A 19,619-nucleotide genomic window follows, 5' to 3' on the forward strand; every position below is an offset into this window, starting at 1 on the left:
GTGTGTGTATGTATATGTGTGTGTGTATGTGTGTGTGTTTATGTGGGTGTGTATACGTGCATACACACTCATGTACCTGGGATGTGAACTCAGGGCTGGGAAACATTGTCCCTGAGCATTTTTATTCAAGGCTAGTGCTTTACCACTTGAGCCACATGTCTACTTCCTGTCTTTCTGTCTGTTTGTCTGTGTATCTTCCCTTCCAGGCTGGCTTTGAACCTCAACCCTCCAATCTCAGCTTCTTTAGAAGCTAGGGTTATAGGTGTCAGTAGATTATGTATTTTTTTGCTATTGTTTGAACAAGGATGATGTATACTATGAATTATTGATATTATTGTGTTTTATTGCCTCTCGCTTACTGTTTCTTTCTCCTGTCTCTTGCCACCAAGGGAAAGATAGTGAATATGTCTTGCACTTACCTTTCAGATTTCCAAATCGCAGTTGAAAATTATCCTACAACTCTTGATTAGATTGAAATGATACATTGATAACATTCATATTCTCTAAAACTTTTAGTGGATACTTCATATGAAAGTTCTTGAATTTTCTTAACAATACACATAAGCATCATTGCATACTGTATGAACATTAAATAAAATGCCTTCAAAAGCAGCTTTGATGGATTTAGAAGGAGACCATCACAGGAAGAAACACATTGAATTGAGACCTGGTAATTTCAGTCCATACAGAGATACCTTTTGTTTTAATTGTCTAATTCCAAGCATGGTTACCATGGTCTACCTAACCAGAGAAGGAATACTAGCTGTATCTCATCCATGAATTGACAGGCTTGCATTTCCTCTTGTAGTTGGAAGCGTATTAGTTCCCTTACCGGGCATACTTTCTCTGAATGGCTAGGCTCTGTGTGTTGCTGTGGTGAAACCTGATGTGCTGGAGACAATGGCCTTGCTGTTCAGTGGAGCTGATGTCATGTGTGCCACTGGAGACCCTGCGCACAGCACCCCCTACCTGCTGGCCAAGAAGGCTGGCCAGAGCCTACAAATGGAGTTTCTCTACCATAACAGATTCTCAGGTTTGTCTCCAGCCCTGTATTATCAATCTGCTCGTCTAGCATATCCCTAAAAGGAGCAAAGCACAAATCTATTTAATTCTTCAGCTACGGAAATCCATCAGAAAGGAGAAATGTAATTACCAAAGCACTCTTTGATATCATTTTAAGAAAAGAAAAAGTTTGGCAAATTTATCTCTCATATTTAAATAATCTTATAAATAGAAGATTAAAATAGTTAATCCCATGTAATCATTTCTACCAAAATTAAATCCGATTTTCATATATGAATAATAAGTATGTCTTAAGTGCTTATTTGTGAATTTTATAAAAAGTAAAATAAATCTCCCTGAGTTTATTCAGTGGTAAGTTGGAAGTTGTTTTTCTTCTAGCTCAACACTCACCTACATATTCATAAACAAAGGAGAAATTGTTTCCATGTTGGATTTCTAATGTAATGTTTACTTTTTATAGATTTCCCTCAACATGATGTTCACCCTGAGGGTGGGTTAGGTCCAGAGACCACTGTGCAGCCCACATTTCTTTGTGACTTCTTATATCAGGCACCTGCTGCTGCTTCCAGAGTCTCCTCAGAGAAAAAGATGCTCGAAGGTATCTTTTTTTATTCCTCTAAAATTTTCTTACTGGGTAAAACTTTATCCCATTATCAAAACAATTAGGTTTAAAGATTTTTTTTTTCTTTTCTTTTCTTTTCCCCCTTAAGATATGAGATTTGATCTTGCAATGGAGATGCTTTTGGAAGATTCATAAATGTTCCCAGGCACAGATATTTCATGTACTGTAGTGGAGACTTACCACTGGGTTAGAATGCTGAATGAATTCTCAATAGAATTCAGTGCTATCTGCCTTATGAGTCAACTGATTCTGTTTCAGACTGTAAAGGTCATTTCAAAAAGAAAAAAAAATAATAAAACTCAGCTCTTTCCTTAGGGATGACACTCTAACTTGTAAATATAGATATATGTGCACAAGAAAAATTACAGGGTTGATATTGCAGGTTGAGTCTGTCTTATCTGAAATATTTGGGGCCAGAGCTATTTTAAATTTCAAATTCTGGATTTCTTTTTTTTCATTTTGTATATATTTACATAAACATAATGAGATGTCTTGAGGATAGGATTCAAGTCTAAATACAAGTTCACTTATGCTTTACCCATACTTTATATAACATTTAGCTCAGAGGTAATGCTATGAATACGTTTGAGTTTCAAGGAGTAGAATTTTCCAATGTGGTCCCACGCCAGTGCTCCCTGTTATATTTTCAATCAGTTTCAAGTGACAATCATGTAAATACATTCTGATTAGAAAATTTGTAGATGTGTTTGCATGTTTAAGTAAAGTAAAACTTGTGACACCTGTTTCTGAGAAAATGATGGGGATAAACTTAATCTGACAATATAGTTTAGGTTTGAGGAATTATCTGAGTAGAGGTGCTAGTTGGCATCAGTAATATAAAATGTGTGACAAGACCTCAGGTTCATGATACATATATTTGAACTAATTTGGGAAATATAGGAAGGACAATGTGATGACTCATATGTCTTATTGCTACAAGGAGAGGGCAAGGGAGAGCTGTATAGCCAATTAATATTGGGTACTGAGTGGCTCATCGACCTGATGTTAATTTCCTTGGTGGTAAAATTCAGATAGATTATTCAATCAGAGGAATAATGGGATAACAATTTCAATTTAGATTGTTAATCTGATACTTGTACATTTGATGTGATTATTTCAGTATAATTTTCTTTTTTACAAGTTAAGGGCCATTTTTGGACATGCTTAGAGTCAGATTTGTTTCAGATTTCATGGTTTTTCTTTTTAAATGATTTTATCAGTTGAACACCTCTAGAGCAAAAACCCACGAAATTGATTGTTGTGTTAGGAATAACATTAGGTTTTGGAGCATTTTAGACTTCAGATTTTACTGATCAGGTGTACTTTATCTGTATTAAAAAAAAAAGAACCTAGAAGCAGAGTTATAGTAGAATTAATCTTATTTTATGAGATACTTTTGAATAGTACTTGTCCTTTAATGAATAAGTACTGTGTATAGGCTACTTCATACTCATGACTGCAAATCACAGGCTAATAATTTGTTTTCAGCTATGCCTTGGTTTGATCATGTCCTCAGTTGTTTCACTGGAAAGTTCAGTGCTGGTTTCAAGTTCAAACAGGTATTGCACATAGGTGGCTCATGTCTGCAATCTTATCTTCTCCAGAGACAGAGATCTGAGAATTGCAATTCAAAGCCTTCCTGGGCAAGAAAATCCATCACTCTTATCTCCAATTAACCATCAAAAAAGCCTGAAATAGAGCTGTGGCTCAAGTGGTAGAGTGCTCCCCTTACGTAGAAAAGCTCAGGAACAGTGCTTAGGCCCTGGGTTCGAGCTCTAACCAGGATGAACTCACACACAGACAGAGACACAGACACACACATACACATACACATACACACACAATGTAAAAGAAAAGATAATGAAAATAATTGCTTAAAACAAATTATTTTCAAAAAGAGCTTTCTTTTTATTTTTGCCATTATTGAGGCTTAAATTCAACCTAATTGTTGGTAGGCTTACTTGGCTAGAACTAGAGGCTATTGATATTTCTCAAAGGTCAAGTGTGTACATCAAAATCTGCTTAAAGACTAATGTTGTCCATCATAACAGTATAAAGCTTTTCCATCACTTCCCAACATCAATAGCATTGTCAACATTTTCTACCACAGCTTTGTTACTCTAAGTCCTCAATGGTAATGTCTGTGCCTGCCTAATGTTGTAGAGGATAGCATGTATTTATGTATGTTAATCTATTTATGATCTAAAATAATGTTTATAAAAGTACTCAATAAATGTCATAATTTCATACTTGCTTTTAATTCTTAGAGACAAATAAAAAATGGTGCATTTTAGAAGGAGGCTTTTTGAGTTACTATGAAAATGATAAATCTACCACACCTAATGGCACCATTAACATCAATGAAGTTATCTGCCTGTCTATACATAAAGAAGACTTCTATTTAAATACTGGGTAGGTCTCTCATTAAACACCTAGGAGGTGGAAAGTATTCACAAATTGTTTTCAGACCAAATAATGAGTGTTTTGGCATCACTTTGTTTCTTCATTTACTTCCTGTGAAAGGATTTTGTATTGTATTGAGATCTATCTACTCATCTTGTATCATTTAAAAGTTCTTTGGACAATTCCCTAAAATGTATTGAATTTACATATATTAGGTACTATTAAGACTTAACAATTTTTCATGTAATCTTAATAAAATTTAGAATGTTCATTATTGATGATTATAGTATTTTAATTTGAGGATTTTAAATAATAAACTCAAGGCATGATATGTGCTTCTTTAATGTGTTTCTTTAACATCATGGCTGAATCATAAGAAAATAGAATACCTGGGTGATGATTGGATCACATTAAAACAAACATTGTCAGTTATACTAAATACTATCTCCTATTTGAGATAACTTGTATTCTAGTAAGTCCAAATATATGATAATAGTAAAGTAGTTTTTGATAAATCTAATAGTGCTTATATATTAAATGAATAATCAGTTTAATGTGGCTTATTATGCAGTGTTAAAATAAGTATATTGTATATATTAAATATTTATTGGTGGAATAGGTGAAACTTAAAAGAAACAATATTACTTTATATCAACGTATAATTATTAAAAAAAATCTTTTGTCAAATGTTGTTGATATAAGTAATGCCACCATTGGCAGGTGACATTACAAAATAATTGTTACAGATTCTTTTTTTTGTTTTTTTTTTGTCAGTCCTGGGCCTTGGACTCAGGGCCTGGGCACTGTCCCTGGCTTCTTCTTGCTCAAGGCTAGCACTCTGCCACTTGAGCCACAGTGCCACTTCTGGCCATTTTCTGCACACATGGTGCTGGGGAATCAAACCCAGGGCTTCATGAATAAGAGGCAAGCACTCTTACCACTAGGCCATATCCCCAGCCCTACAGACAGATTTTTAATTGTTTTAAATGGTTGTAGAATTTGAACTTAGTGTGGAAATGAGGAGATAGATACTTCATATTGTAAGAAGAGAGATTGTGAAAATCATTAGAAAGAGTTTAGAGGAAGAGAAATCAAACTTCCTCACATTCTAATTTGAGGAAGACATAATAAGGAAATGGGGTGAATTTGAAGGAATCGTAGTGGAACAGACAAGATTAAAAGACTAAATGGACAAGCAAAAAAGTTCATGGTTTAGAAGAATAAATCAGTCCATAAGGTATTAAGCTTATTGATTTGGTAAATGGTAATTGAGACAAGAAGGATAAATAAATCCATTTGGGGGAAAAGGTAGATAAATAAAGGTGATTTGAGTTTAGGCTGTTTGGAGAACTTTACATGAGTGAAACAAGTACTTAGTCTCTTCCAAGTCGAGAGTTGGACCTGAAGGAACAAAAGAATATTTCAGGGCATAGAATGTTATTCAAATATTTCTATTGTGAAAAGATAAAAGTTTATTTGCTTAAACTGAAGTGAAAGAAGGAAAATTTGTAACCCAGTTGCCAGTGACTCATGCCTGATCCTTGATACTCAGGAGACTGAGATCTGAGGATTGTGGTTCAAAGCCAGCCTGGGGCAGGAAAGCCTGTGAGATTCTTATCTCCAATTAACCACCAGAAAACCAGAAGTGGCACTGTGGCTAAGTGGAAGAGTGCTAGCCTTGGACTGAAGAGCTCAGGGACAGTGCCCAGGCCCAGAATTCAAGCCCCATGCCCAACCAAAAAAAAGAAAAAAGAAAAAAAGGAGAATTTGTGAAGTAAGATGATAAAAACTTCTTAGGCAAAATTCTTTTGTTTTCATTTTTAATATTTGATGAGAATCAGTCAAGAGAAATCCAGAAGGGGCTCTGGGACTGTTGGAAGCCCTCTGTCCTATCAGTAAGTTGGGATGTATTCAGGCCATTAACAAAGTAATGGACCAAGGGGGTGAATCAGGAATATTCCTTTTCTGTGATACAGTATATTACATTCAGTTAATTTAAATAAAATACAAACTATGAACAGAGTAACATGATAGGTACATAAATCTTTTGGTTTTCATAGCATTATCCTGATTATAAATATGAATTTAGTAGATGATTTGAGTTTTGTGTTATTTTCATAAGAGCTATACATAATCATTGATTTCTTTTTATTCTTACATGCCATAGGCCTATTTTCATCTTTGAGATCTACTTACCCTCAGAACGTGTGTTTTTATTTGGAGCTGAAACAACTCAAGCTCAAAGAAAATGGACAGAGACAATAGCCAAGGTATTTAAATATTGTATTCCTTACCTACAAAATAGATTCTTAACTTGTAGTCTGTAGCTAGACTTCAGGGACTCATGAAAATTTTATGTGTGATTCTGAGAAGCAGATCTCTACTTCCTTAGGTTTTCAAAGATCATAGTCAAATGTGGTTAAGAGAAACCTTCCTAGAGCCTGGAACAGATAAGGAGTTAATAGAGGAATTAATACAGGACCAGGCGCAAATCCATGCTTTTCACAATTAAAAGATTTTTTTAACCTTATGCAGTAATTTCTGTGCATGTATAGGTAGATATTATATTTAGGATGCACACAAAGAGGAACAGAGATATCTTCCTATTTCAAATCTACATGTAGCAAGAAAATATTGTTACTCTTTGAGAAATGAATTTCAGCAGCTAAATTTTAAAGCTAATAACAAGCTTGCACAGTTTTTCTGAATTTGGGGACTGCTCAGTTACCTTTGAAAGAGAACTAAGATAATTTTCTGACTTCCCTCTGTGAGGAGACAGGGAAGAAGTTTCATATTTTCACTGTCTTTATTACTTTTCTGTATTTGTCTTAACAGCATTTTGTTCCCTTTGTTGCTGAAAACTTAACAGAAGCTGACTATGATTTGATTGGTCAACTCTTCTACAAAGATTGCCAAGCCCTGGACCAGTGGAAAAAAGGCTGGTTCGCTATGGACAAATCTAGTTTGCGCTTTTGCCTTCCAATGCAAGAAGCTCAGGAGGATAGGATGCACTTAAGAAGACTGCAAGAGCTGAGTAAGATGTGCTCTTTTCCATCTTACATTTGGGGCAAGTTTTTGTTGCATATGACAATGGTGGCTTTGACATCTAATTTTAGTGGTTCACTCCCGAACTTGAGACCGAAGTAGTTGGTACCTGTATCTTACGGATATTCTGTGCAATCAGAAATACTTATACATTTTTTGTCCTCATTCAGCCATCAGCACAGTGGTTCAAAATGGAGAAAAATTGGATGTGTTGCTCTTGGTAGAAAAAGGAAGGTAAGTAGCATTTTACCTTTTCTTTTAACATGTTGGTGGTGAAGAATGGCATTTAGAGTACTTTCATTGTCCTCTCAAGAAGGAATTATTATTTAAAAAACTTATGAGAATGTTTTATGGATAACACACACAATATGTATAAACTTTATTCATAGAAAGTACAGCAATGAAGCTACATATTTTTATTTTCAGTGACAAATTTGCCACCATCAATATTTGTACTTTTCTGTAAATTTAAATTCTTTTGGGACATTCCAACTGAAATACCTGTCTGGAACTTAGTGTGATAATAGGAAAGGTATATTCAATATAGGCATTTGGTAGATTCAAAAATGATCTGTGCATATGTGTCAAGCCTAGCTAGAATTTGATGTCTTCAGTTTATTCAGTTTTTCATCAACTGTAAATTAAGTAATAAGTATGCTTCAGGACCTATAGATATTAGTAGTACAGTGATCCTAAAACAGACAATATCTCTGCTGGAGATGCAGAGAGAATATACAAATAATTATTATTATTATATTGTGCCCATTAGTCTTAAATCCTGTGACGAAACATGCTAGAACATACTCTGTGTTAGCTAGTGTGGTAACAGAAAGGAATCTATGACAAAACCGACTATATACATTAAACAAAGACAACATATAAAAGATAACAATTAGAGTGTGTCCCCTAGTTTTAAAACCTATGACAAAATAATGCAATGTACGAAGTTGGTTAGAAAATTATCTGTGTTAGCCTGTGTGGTAACAAAAGGAATCTCCAATGAAACAGTATAAATTGAAGAGACAATGTTATATTTTATTTATCTGCTCCAAGTGTAGTGGCAGGTGCTACTTTACTAAGGAGATTTGAATGAGTGAGAAAATGGAGAACGATTCTGAAGGTATGTCTAGGCCAGAGGAGATATAGCCTTAAAGGGTATGTTACGTAAAGATTTGATTTTTGTTCTAAGTGTGATAGGAAGCTACTCAGACTGAGAGCCAGGAAGTGGAGTTGTTTTGGTTATGGTTTTAAAAGACTGTTTTACTCTGACCTTGCATAAATAAAGTTCAGGGACAGGTGTGAACCTAGATGTCTAGCTAGGATTTTGCCATAGAGCCAGAAAAGATATTTTACCTGAAAATGTAATATTGAGGAGTAGCTTGATACACTGTGAAAGAAGCAGCAGAAGATATTGATGGAGTAGATTTGGGTAAGAGTTGAGGATTATCTAGATTTAACTTGAATGAAGTGGCTATGTGTTTTGTTTTGTTTTGAGATACCATACGTGAGGAATATTAGTAAACTTGAGACAGTAGATACAGAATTTGGTTTTTGGAATGCTACTTTGGATATATATTTTTGAGAGTAAAAGGAAGCTGGCAGTTGGATATGCAAACTGGAATTAAGTAGTTATTCTTAGACATATAATTGTGGACGTTATCACTGTATTGCTATTGTTTTTGACCAAAGAATTGAATGGGTTGACTTCAGACAAATAGTATATCTAGAAAAATGAAATAGTTAAAGATTTCAATTAGGATCACATCACGTGAATCTTGTTTCCTTCCCTTCAAGTCTCTGCTCAAGGGTGGACTCAAGGGAATTATTATTGTGTTGTGATGCTTCTCTTGGGTGGAGAGGCTACTTGGAAGGGTAAATCTTATTGCATTTCAGGTACAATTTGCAACAGGTGATTTACTATGTGCTACTCCCTTGTTTAACAGTTTACTGAGTACTTAGTTCCAGCAGGTTGTTTTCAGGGATAAATAAGCATTTATTTTCTGCAAAAATAAAACACAAATAAAACCCAACCACAGGTTTGCTGATATTGAACTGCAGAAGATAAAGGATGGTTATGCAAAGGACACAGGGAAGGAACATCTAGGAACATATCAGAATTGGGAACGTGGTATTTCATGAATGAATTGGATATTTTTTTCTTGATTTGTGTCCTTTAATTTTTTTTTATTTCAAAGTAAAATGTCCTATCCTGGGTGTTGGTAGCTTAGGTAATCCTATTGTAAAGCTTCTTAGGTGGCTGAAAGCTGACAATAGGGGTTTAAAGGCAGATTAAGCAAGACAGTCCATGCGACTCTTTATCTCCAATAAACTACTAAAAAACAAGCAAACAAAACATTTAAAAAAAACCTGAAAAGTAGATCTGTAGCTCAAGTGGTGGAGCACTAACCTTCAGCAGAAAAGCTCAGAGGCAGCATCCAGGCCCAAAATTCAAGTCCCAGGACCAGCCCACATACATAATCAGGCACACGCACATGCGCACGTGCACACAAATCCACGCGTGCACACACACACTCCCATAACTACATTGGTCTAGAAAGTTCAACTCTATTATAACGCTTGGTAATTTTTAATCTGCATTGTACATATAATAATATAATAAGGTAGTTCAATAAGCCTTGCTTTAGTTCATTTTTCTTGTTGACAAGAATAATGACGTTTAACAGCTATTTGAACTCATTCTTCATGGAGGGCAGCAACGATGTTAGATAGCAAGTATCTTGCTGATTGAGTATTTAGGTCAATGAGGATTTTCTTTTCCTTGAAATCATGATTAAGACTTTTTGCATTCTCATGTATTTATTTCTAGGCTTGTGAAGTTTGTTACTTTAGATTCTTATTCTTTCTATAGATGATAGTTTCACTCTACTGTTATTATTGTTAATTGTATGCTAGGAATTAAAGAGGTAGTATAGTATGCATTAGACTACTGTTACAATGCAACTTTTATAGTAATCTACTAATATTCATATGATGTCAGTTGCTTGGTAATTGATGAAAGGAGAAAAATTACATCCATAAGACGTGTTGTCTCTACTGAGCTCCCAGAGCTTATGTTTTTAAACAAATGGATAGGCATCAATTTGATGATTGATTTTTCTTTATTTATAATTATTATTTATTACTTGTCAGGTTACTGTAGCCTAGACCTTTTCCTACTGGCATTAGTCTGAAGGATTTGTCCAGTGGCCCTTAGATTTTAAATTAAGAAGCAAGAAAACAAGAATTAGAATTATTCAATTTAGTACATTTTGTTTAGTGTTTATTGTATACAGTTCATTCCTGTATGGATATGGAAGTCAGAAGAATCAATGTTTTTTATTTACATATTGAATTCAGTTACTTTCTATGCTCAGGAAACTAATGGAATTATAAAATAATTCATGAATTTATGTGTTATTAATCTCTGTTTTGTATTTATTAACAAGGCACCTGAAAAGCATTTTTATGAAAGAGAAGAGTTAAGGAATGTGCCAGGATAAGATGTTAAAAATATGGAGATAAATATAGAGATATATACAGATAATGTAGTTATTTTCCATAAGTCTCCTTGAATGGCTGTCATATAACATGGTTAAAAATTAACTTTTTATCGCATGCTTATTCCTGAGATTTATTTACTTTCCTTGTTTCTCAAAATCAATAATAATAGGACAGTGTTAATACTATATGAAATGTACCCTGTGTCAGCCATTATTTTAACAACTTCAGCAGCTTTCAAGATCTATGGAAAGTAATAAACTGTTGTGGAATAAAAAGTAGCTCAACCTGTGATTTAACCTAAATGTTTTTGTTCATTTCTTTTTTTAAGCAAAAAATACTAGGTGTTAAGGTCATTTTCAAAAAATCAGTTCAACAAATGAACCAGCAGTCTTGATCTAAAATATGTTAGCGGGATTTAAATTGTCAGCATTTATTAGAAGAGAGGATATTTGCTCTAATTATGTAAATAAGCTTCAATTGGGAAGTAATGGGAAAAGTATAGCCGTGAGAGCAGGTCTGGGAGACAATGAGTTTAATTTCAGACAAGTTGAACGTGAGATGCTTGTAAGATATGCTAGCAGAACATTTTCAAGGATCAGATGCTTCAAAAGGAGATAGAGACACACATTTTGGAATGACATGTACTTAGGGGCTGGGAATATGGCTGAGTGGTAAAGTGCTTGCCTTGTGTACATGAAACCCTTGGTTCTATTCCCCAGCACCACATATACAGAAAATGGCCAGAAGTGGCACTGTGGCTCAAGTGGCAGAGTGTAGCCTTGAACAAAAAGAATCCAGGGACAGTGCTCAGGGCCTGAGTCCAAAGCCCAGGACTGGCAAAAAAAAAAAAAAAAGTAATGACATATACTTAGAAGAAAGAGAAATCAGATAAAGTCCATATAATGAGAAGAATCACGTAATCCAGGCGATACAGCTTGAATGTATATGCCTCACTTGGGGAGTGAGAGATTTGAGGAAGGACTGCCTCTTCCTGGGAGAAGTATCTGCTATTTTTGTCAGTGAGGCAAGCAACTAAGAGCAAATGGAGTCAACTTGCCCAAGCAGAGAATACAGCCATGTATTAATAACATGAGAATATCTTGGTGGAGGATGTTATCATCACTGTAGGAACATCATGGAATATGTTCACAGAAACCTAGATAAGATAGCTCACTGCATACCTGAACACCTGTATACACATTTATGGTATTGCTGTTGGCTCTTGAAGCCATGTTAAATACGATGTGAGATTAAATCTAGCACAAGAGCAAATGGTACATTCAGCATCTTTTAGTAAATGTGATCTCTTAGGGGCTACTGCTGTCACAGCACTACAAACTGCAGTAAAGATTTTTTGTGATAAATAAAATAAATTTACCTTTAAGTGATGATAAAAAGTATAGTATAGTAAGTACTATGGTATTTTTGTTTTGTTTTGTTTTTTGCTGTTGTTGTTGCTATTGTTCTCAGTACCTGCGAGAAAGTATATATAGAGAAGGAAGAATTTATTTTGGCTCATGATTTCAGAGGCTCTGGTCTGTGCGTCATCAATTGCGTTTTTCTTGGATTATTGTAGAAGGGTATGGATTGATCCTCTCCAGGAGGTCAGGAGACAGAGAGAAGAGCAAGATAATAGTCTTTAAGGACATAACCCTAGTGACTTTTCCTTTACCAGGTCCCACCCTTGAAGTCTGCAGAACCTCCTAAATGAATGCTATGACCTTGAACAAGCCAACATGATACTTTTAGGGAGATGGTTTATATCTAAACCACAACACACAGTAAATCCATTAACGAGTAATATATTCATTGCTTGTCATTATTAAGTTTTATAATATGAAAGTGCACAGTTATATGTAGTATCCTTTCTAAAACCAGCAGCACAGTGTTATACATTTGTTGTCACCAACATCACACCAAGACATTCCATGTGATCCTTTTGTCAGAAATGTGTTTTAGGAAGGGGAGAATAACTAAACATGTCAACTGAGTATTAAAGAATTCATCAGACAACTTCTGGGAGAGTCGGAGAAATCAGGGAAGAACTGATCAGACTAAGAAAGAAACTAAACATTAAGTGAGCTGAAGGTGAACAGTAGCGTTATTGAGGCTGTTCATGGAAGCTAATAAGATTTAGGGAGATAAGAAATTGGACTCCGGAAGAGGTTATAGGTACAAATTGTTTTCATGGTGTTTGGGGCCTGTATAAGTTTATGATGAAAAAAAGACATGAATAGGGAGAGATTAAAGGTACAAGAAAAGACACACAAAACCTCTCAGTTATAACAGCATGAAGACAGGAATTGATGGATGATGTTGAATGTTGGCAGCTTTTTCCATCTGATGTTGAAGATTCCAGTCTGATGATTTTCAATTGCTTTGTGAACTCTGGGGTTAGGATGAGTCCTGAGCTTTTGGCCTTGGTGATTGTACAAATATCGTGGTGTTTACCAGGATAACGAATACCTACTTCCCTCCCTGGAGTCAAATGTGGCTACTTAATTTTAGTTGCGATTGTTGAAGAGCTGAACTAGTATCATGTCAAAATCAGAGAATTTCATTGCATTGCCCCTTTTTTTTCATCTCTCTTTTGATCTATTAGCCCTTGGGAAATAATGACTATAATCTAAAGTAGAATGTGGTAGATATGTCAATGACAGATAAAATTGTGCCTTTTGGAAATAAAACAACTTACAATTATTCATGTTGATGGTGTAGAGAGATACTGTGGATAATTGAAAGGGAGAAAAACCAACCAGCCAAGATTTAACCTTTATGTTTCTGCTGTTACAGCTTCCACCAGAACTGTGAATCATAGATAAATTCCATGACAATTTCACATTGTGTTCCTGTCCTTGTCTACCTTTGATGAAAGTGCTAAAATATATTAATGTTCTTAAAGGCAAAGAAGAGAAGGAATTCCCTGAACTGGATTAGTTCATAAATTGGCACTTGTCCACTCTATATAGTCCCCATTTAAATATATTTTTAGTCTTCCTGGAAATTTTCTCCATATGCATAGCATGGTTGTCCTTAGACAGAAAAACATTACAGTAGTATTTCCACACACTGAGCAGTTTTGCTCTAGAAAGCTCAAAACAGAAGGTGTTCCAGATGGTATTGCTTTAATGTGCATCCTTTGAATTTTTAAAGAATTATTATTTTGAAAAATAAAGATTTTTTTGATTATGCTTAAGGGTTTTTGGAATACTATTTCATGCTGTTTTGGGGGCTTAGATTCTGTGCCTTTTTAAAGGCACTAGTCAAGAATTTTATGTGTAGAAAATCATGCTTTTTGCATATAGATTGTAAGTTAGTGAATGTTCATGACTAGGGGTTAAGAGAGCATTTTCCTGGGCAGTAAAAAGCTTGTCTCAACTCTGACTGAAATACTCCAGGAATTACAACACTCAAAGTTTGAAAATTGTGTCTGGACTCTTAAGTTGCTGTATGTCTTTTTGTTTTAATAAATATGTTGCTGTATTCACCACAGTTACATTTCATAGCTGCATGCCCATTTGCCAAAGAAACCTATTATTAAGCTTTTGCTGAAAGGTTATTAATTGATAATAAGCTGGGTAAGAATAACAGGTTGCTTCATCAGAAACAACAAACAGATGTTTCGTGTTGTTTTACCTCTTTGTTTCCTATTCCTTGGTTGACATAATGTGACACACACTGCACTTGATGGCTCCCAAGACTGATCGCATTGAGATTTTAATTGCAGATTCTAGTTATAAAGAAGCTAACACTGGGGAATAAACAGTTTTATCAATTTGTTCCACAATTGTGGAATGGACTACTTTTCTCAATTTGGGAGATTAGTACCCTAAATTGGAGATCTTTATTTCGTATCAATTTATTCCAGATAATCTCCTCCCGCCCCCTTGAATTGGGCTTGATGGCAGAGGATGTGTTAGCAATCCTCAGGAGGCTGAATTATCTTAAAGTGGTTTCTAAATTGTGCATGTAATTGCAAATTAAACAGTAGCCCATTGCCCACAATATCAGCTTGACTGCTTTTGTAACTTTCTGATGATTTAATTCTTAGAGATGATTTAATCTCTGGATGTTGCCAAAGCAAGTAAGAGATTCTTTTCCCTCTCTACCCCCACAGATTTTGCATAAAAGCAAGATTCTAACTTCACAAAGTGATTTTAAGTTAAAGAGAATTATGATGAAGGGAAAGTGTATACGACTGTTTAACAAAAGTTGGATTTTAATGTGCCGATTACTGTAATTTAAAATACTTTATAAAATTTCATATATCCATTCTCATCTCATAGAGGAATGAAAGGCTGCAAAGAAAATACAGAAAAGATATAGAAAATGTATAAAGAAAGTACTTGGGCTCATATTCAGGAGTCCCATTCTTGCTTGACAGTTTTTGCTCAAGGCTGAAGCTCTACCAATTGAATTATACTTCCACATCTAGCTTTTTCAGGGTAATTAGTAATAAGTCTCAAAGACTTTTCTGCTTAGGCTGGATTTGAACCATAATTCTTAGATTGCAGCTTTAAGAGTTGCTAGGATTACAGGTGTGAACCATCAGCACTTACCTTTAGGATAATTTTTAAAGATAATTGTATTTAAATCTAGAAGCCAAGGCAGTATTTCAGTAGGAAAAAACCTGAGGAGCCTGAGAGATAATTTATTGTACACAATGGTAATTGTTGATTCAGAGATGTAGAATATACTAGAAACAACTTGAGTGTCACTTGGCTTTGCCTTTGTGAAAGATGAACTTAATAAATTTAATTCCAAGAAATTGTAGACCTTTTACTAAGACCACAGATGACATTTTTTAAATCTATATTATAAATCTCTTTTATAAGTTAACATTACAGGTGCAGATTTGGATTAATTCTTCAGTTAGTGGAACATCCATCAATGCTTTGACCAGGATGATCATAGGAATGTCTCTCATAGTCCACCCAGTAGGATTTGTTGTGTGTGTCCAGATCGCAGTTTAAAAAAAGGAAGCCCTGTCTTTCCTGAGGAGTGTGGGGCTTCTAGGCTGTTTACTAAGCTCCAGGCTTCAGAAGAAACAAGCTATTTATTATAACACTACTTCATGATTCTTGTATTGCAGTCTCTGCTTCTGTATGTTTTCTTAGTAAATTAGCACTTGTGTTTTTTCTGACTGGATTTTCATATCTGTGCCTCAGTTTCTTATCTCAGGGAGTAGAAGAAAAATAATGTCACTAGCACGAAGATAGTGAGGGGTGCACAGATAAGTACAGTGCCACACTCACATCTCTTGCCATAAAGGAACATGGTGCATCTCCTCCCACCTCATCCAACTAGAAAACTCGAAAAGCTATAGGAAACAAGTTTTCAGGTTTTGTGCTAGTAGGCAATCCTGAAATGAGATTCGAGAGAGAAAGGAAAGGGATGGGCAAGGCCTTAGGTTGACTTGTGTGTGAAAGCACTCAGCCATGGCACAGAAAATGGGCACACCAGAGCAGAATAGACACAGGAATTCCTTGTGTCTTGATTTGCAAGACTGGGAACCAAAGGAGGAGTGATGTTAAAAAAAAAAGTTTCAGAAATCGTCATGGGCATTTCTTTGCTTCAATATCAATCTTTTTTTTTTTTTGGCCAGTCCTGGGCCTTGGACTCCGGGCCTAAGCACTGTCCCTGGCTTCTTCCCGCTCAAGGCTAGCACTCCGCCACTTGAGCCACAGCGCCGCTTCTGGCCGTTTTCTGTATATGTGGTGCTGGGGAATCAAACCTAGGGCCTCGTGTATCCGAGGCAGGCACTCTTGCCACTAGGCCATATCCCCAGCCCCGATATCAATCTTAATATGTGTCTTGTGACTCTCTTTAGGTGTTCATACAGAACCATTTCCCAGAATGTCATGAACTGAATAATTTCCAGAGCTTGGGGAACAGTGCAGTTTGTGCAGTTTGATTACAAAGACTCCATTATGCGTCAGCCTGCCTAGTCACCACTCACAAAAGATAACATCACTGTATAAAGACTAACACAGAGCTAGAGTAAACAGTGCACTATTTTTTACTTACTTAACAGACCTTCAAGGCATTAATTACTCCACTAGTAGTTTAGTTTTCTGGGATCAAAGAGCCAAATGAAGTGAAAACAAGCACTGATATTCTCCACAGGAAAAGAGCACATTCCTACTTGGCGACTCAATGCTGAGTGTTGTCATGCAATTAAATTGTCTATATGTAAGAGAGCCACAATTCAGTTAGTGCATAAGTACTTAGTCAGGATTGAAATACATATGAGAGAGTTAACAGAGATATAACCTGAATCATTTAAGCTTCTCCTCACTTGGGGCTTTAAGCTTATTTTCAGTGTGCTAGTATGTATACACAGGCATAGGAGAGAAACCAAAAGAGATATCATGTCTTATTTTCAAATCATATGTCTGTGGCCAAGTCTTGTCACTGGCTTTACTTGTCAAATTTATGCAGACTTAGGTTAGTTTTTGTAGTACACATTACCGAATCTCTTCTTAGCACATGTGCCAGTCTATAGACTACTGTTTGTTCTTAGAAGACTCTTAATAGGGATGAACTGCTCACATTTGAAATCTTTGCCAAACTGTAACTTTGCTGTTTTTACACATATTTCTTTGGCTGTTAGATTGCCGAGTATGCTCCTTACTGAAATTATTCTCCCAGTATCATTTTATGGTGATTATATTTCTGTTAAGGATTTAGGGATTTTAGTTTGTTTTTAAAATACTTCACATATTTTCTTTTTTGGTCTGTATTCTTTGTATATGTTGCTTGCTCTTGAAATTTATGTTATCATTTTATCAGTAAATCTATACTGATAAATATATATTGGTTTTAAATGTAAAGAAACTTCTGGTTATTGTCAGTAGACAAGGATTAAATATGATTGTAGGCTCTGTGGTTATTATATTGCAATTTTCAGAGAATTGGTTTTGTATCAATACTAGGTTTTTATTTTTATCTGTTTTTGAGGTACCTTGATTAAAAAAACTAGAAATGTATCTTATATGAATTTGAAACTTATTCTTGGGAAATGGACAGTTAGCAGAACTAACTCAGGATGGAATTTTGATCCATAATTATTACATAGTTTTTTGACAATACTTGAAACCATTTGGTCAGCATTGAGTTGAAAATATATTTTGATGTTTTTATTTGGTCTATACAGACTTCAGATTTTCAGGAGAGAGGAAAGCTGCTGAAGTGATGCTGTTAAATGTCAAGCATCTTCTGTACTAAATCATATATTTTAGGATTCACTCTTTGACAAGTTGACTTGAGAGTTAACTTGTCATTCCTTGTTCTACTCCTCACTAGTTCATGAAAACACATTTAAACTTGTCAACAAGTCTGAACTTCTAACTAGAGTGAAAGATTGAGTTTTGAAATATTCACAGTGACAGAATTTTACTGGTGTACTGCACTCACCCATAAAATCCTATGATGAGGAACCACTTTCAAAGGTTTTTATGTTCTATTTAGAGCTCTAAATAGTGGCTTCTCGTTATTAGGCAAAAGTATGTTAAAATTTAAAACAATCTGATGCTTTTCTCTTGCTCTAAACTCATGACTTAGTAAGACATACTTTTGTTAGATGCATGTATAGTGCAGGGCTCGCTAATTCCAAGGGATATGACCTGAATTGTGTCATTTCATTTGAACAAACATACCCAAAAGAAAATGATTGTGTTGAAGATGATATGGGATAAATGAAATGATTCTGTGTTGAAGATGATATGGGATAAATGAAAAGGCTAATGCGTGTCAGGAGCATTGGAACAAGTGTCAATATTTTTCAAAAAGAAAATTACACACCTGTAGGTCAGGGCTGTTGTGGTGGTATTGAAAACAAAAAAAATAGATAAAGATGTCAAAAAGCAAGAGATGGAGGATTACCAATGACACAGGTGTCAGAAAAAAGTAGTAGTTCCAGCAAGTTCACATGCTATTAAAAATGAGTTAGGAAAAGTGCCAGAACAGAAACATTGCAAATAGAAAAGAAAGAAATGGACGGAGGATGTTTGAGTTTGTGTTTCTTTGTAAGTTAGGGTCAGTGGTGATCTGAAATGTTAAAGGTTAAACTCCTCACAGCTCACTAAGAAACCATACAGTTCACACAGCTCATTCTTATTCTTAAGGCGATTAAATCCAAAGTACGCCCCTCAGTACTCTGAAATTAAGACCGAATAATTTTTCTTGCTGTAAATATTTCCATAGTCAGTTTAATTTATGTTTGAAATCAAGTTTTACACTGGGTATAGTACTCAACAACTATTTTATACCCACTGAACAAATAGAGAGACAGTCGAATCTTCTTACCCTGTGCTAAGTTTAGGGGCTGTCTGGCAGCAAAAACACACACAGATACAACAGATGGTGCAACAGAGGGTGAAACGACTATAGGAGAATTTAAAAAAAGAGACCTGTGACACACTAAACATAGAAGAAGAACAAAGATAGAAATGTCAGGGAACATCACCTCGAATATACCCCTGGGGGAGGAGTTAGAGTAATTGGTCAAAGAAACAGGAAATACATACTGTGGACAGAAGATGTGATTCTTCTTTTCAGTGGAGGAATAACAGGGAATCTTGGAGGGGAAGAAGTCAGATCCTGAATATCTTTTCATCTTGAAAATAAGAACTATGAAAGTACCACATATGATGTCTTTAGATTTGTCTTCTAGAGAAAAGGTGCTAATAGTAGTGACTAGTATAGATGCAAGAAAAGGGGAGAGAATCAGGAAAGGGATTCTAATAGAATCAGTAAGCTGAGGTTTCAGTAACCTCCAATAACAACCTAAAGATATGAAAAGTATTGCAAAAAAGAGCAGACAAGAATGAATGTTTGAGAGATACTGAAATCAAGAAGAATTTTGTGCTTTGATTCATATCATCATGATTGGGAAGATACACCAAGTTAAAGTTAAGTATTCCTAAAGCTGGTAGAATTCAGTGGAGAATTGTGGTGCTGGGAGCACTTTTGTATGGAGAAAGAGAAATATTTCACATTTCTGCTGCCTATGAAGGCCAAAGTG

The 19,619-nt window shown here is 35.3% G+C and overlaps 1 protein-coding gene and 1 long non-coding RNA gene across 4 annotated transcripts in view; both read left to right on the plus strand.

Annotated features, from left to right (window-relative positions):
* Arap2 (ArfGAP with RhoGAP domain, ankyrin repeat and PH domain 2) overlaps positions 1 to 19,619 on the plus strand; it is a 135,618-nt gene that overhangs the window by 63,164 nt on the left and 52,835 nt on the right. For all 3 annotated transcript variants that reach the window (XR_007213520.1, XM_048363996.1, XM_048363997.1), the window contains exons 13-18: positions 859 to 1,033; positions 1,484 to 1,621; positions 3,913 to 4,057; positions 6,216 to 6,318; positions 6,884 to 7,082; positions 7,264 to 7,327. Coding sequence is in view for 2 of the 3 variants with exons in the window: in XM_048363996.1 (XP_048219953.1) it covers positions 859 to 1,033; positions 1,484 to 1,621; positions 3,913 to 4,057; positions 6,216 to 6,318; positions 6,884 to 7,082; positions 7,264 to 7,327 (824 nt within the window). In the remaining variant the exon portion in view is untranslated. The remainder of the gene's footprint in view (positions 1 to 858; positions 1,034 to 1,483; positions 1,622 to 3,912; positions 4,058 to 6,215; positions 6,319 to 6,883; positions 7,083 to 7,263; positions 7,328 to 19,619) is intronic.
* On the plus strand, positions 8,846 to 9,102 carry LOC125364434. Its single transcript, XR_007213521.1, has 2 exons — positions 8,846 to 9,014; positions 9,046 to 9,102. It is a non-coding gene; the product is annotated as an uncharacterized LOC125364434 (long non-coding RNA).

Source organism: Perognathus longimembris, chromosome 16, assembly GCF_023159225.1.
Source record: "Perognathus longimembris pacificus isolate PPM17 chromosome 16, ASM2315922v1, whole genome shotgun sequence".
Lineage (NCBI taxonomy): Eukaryota > Metazoa > Chordata > Mammalia > Rodentia > Heteromyidae > Perognathus > Perognathus longimembris.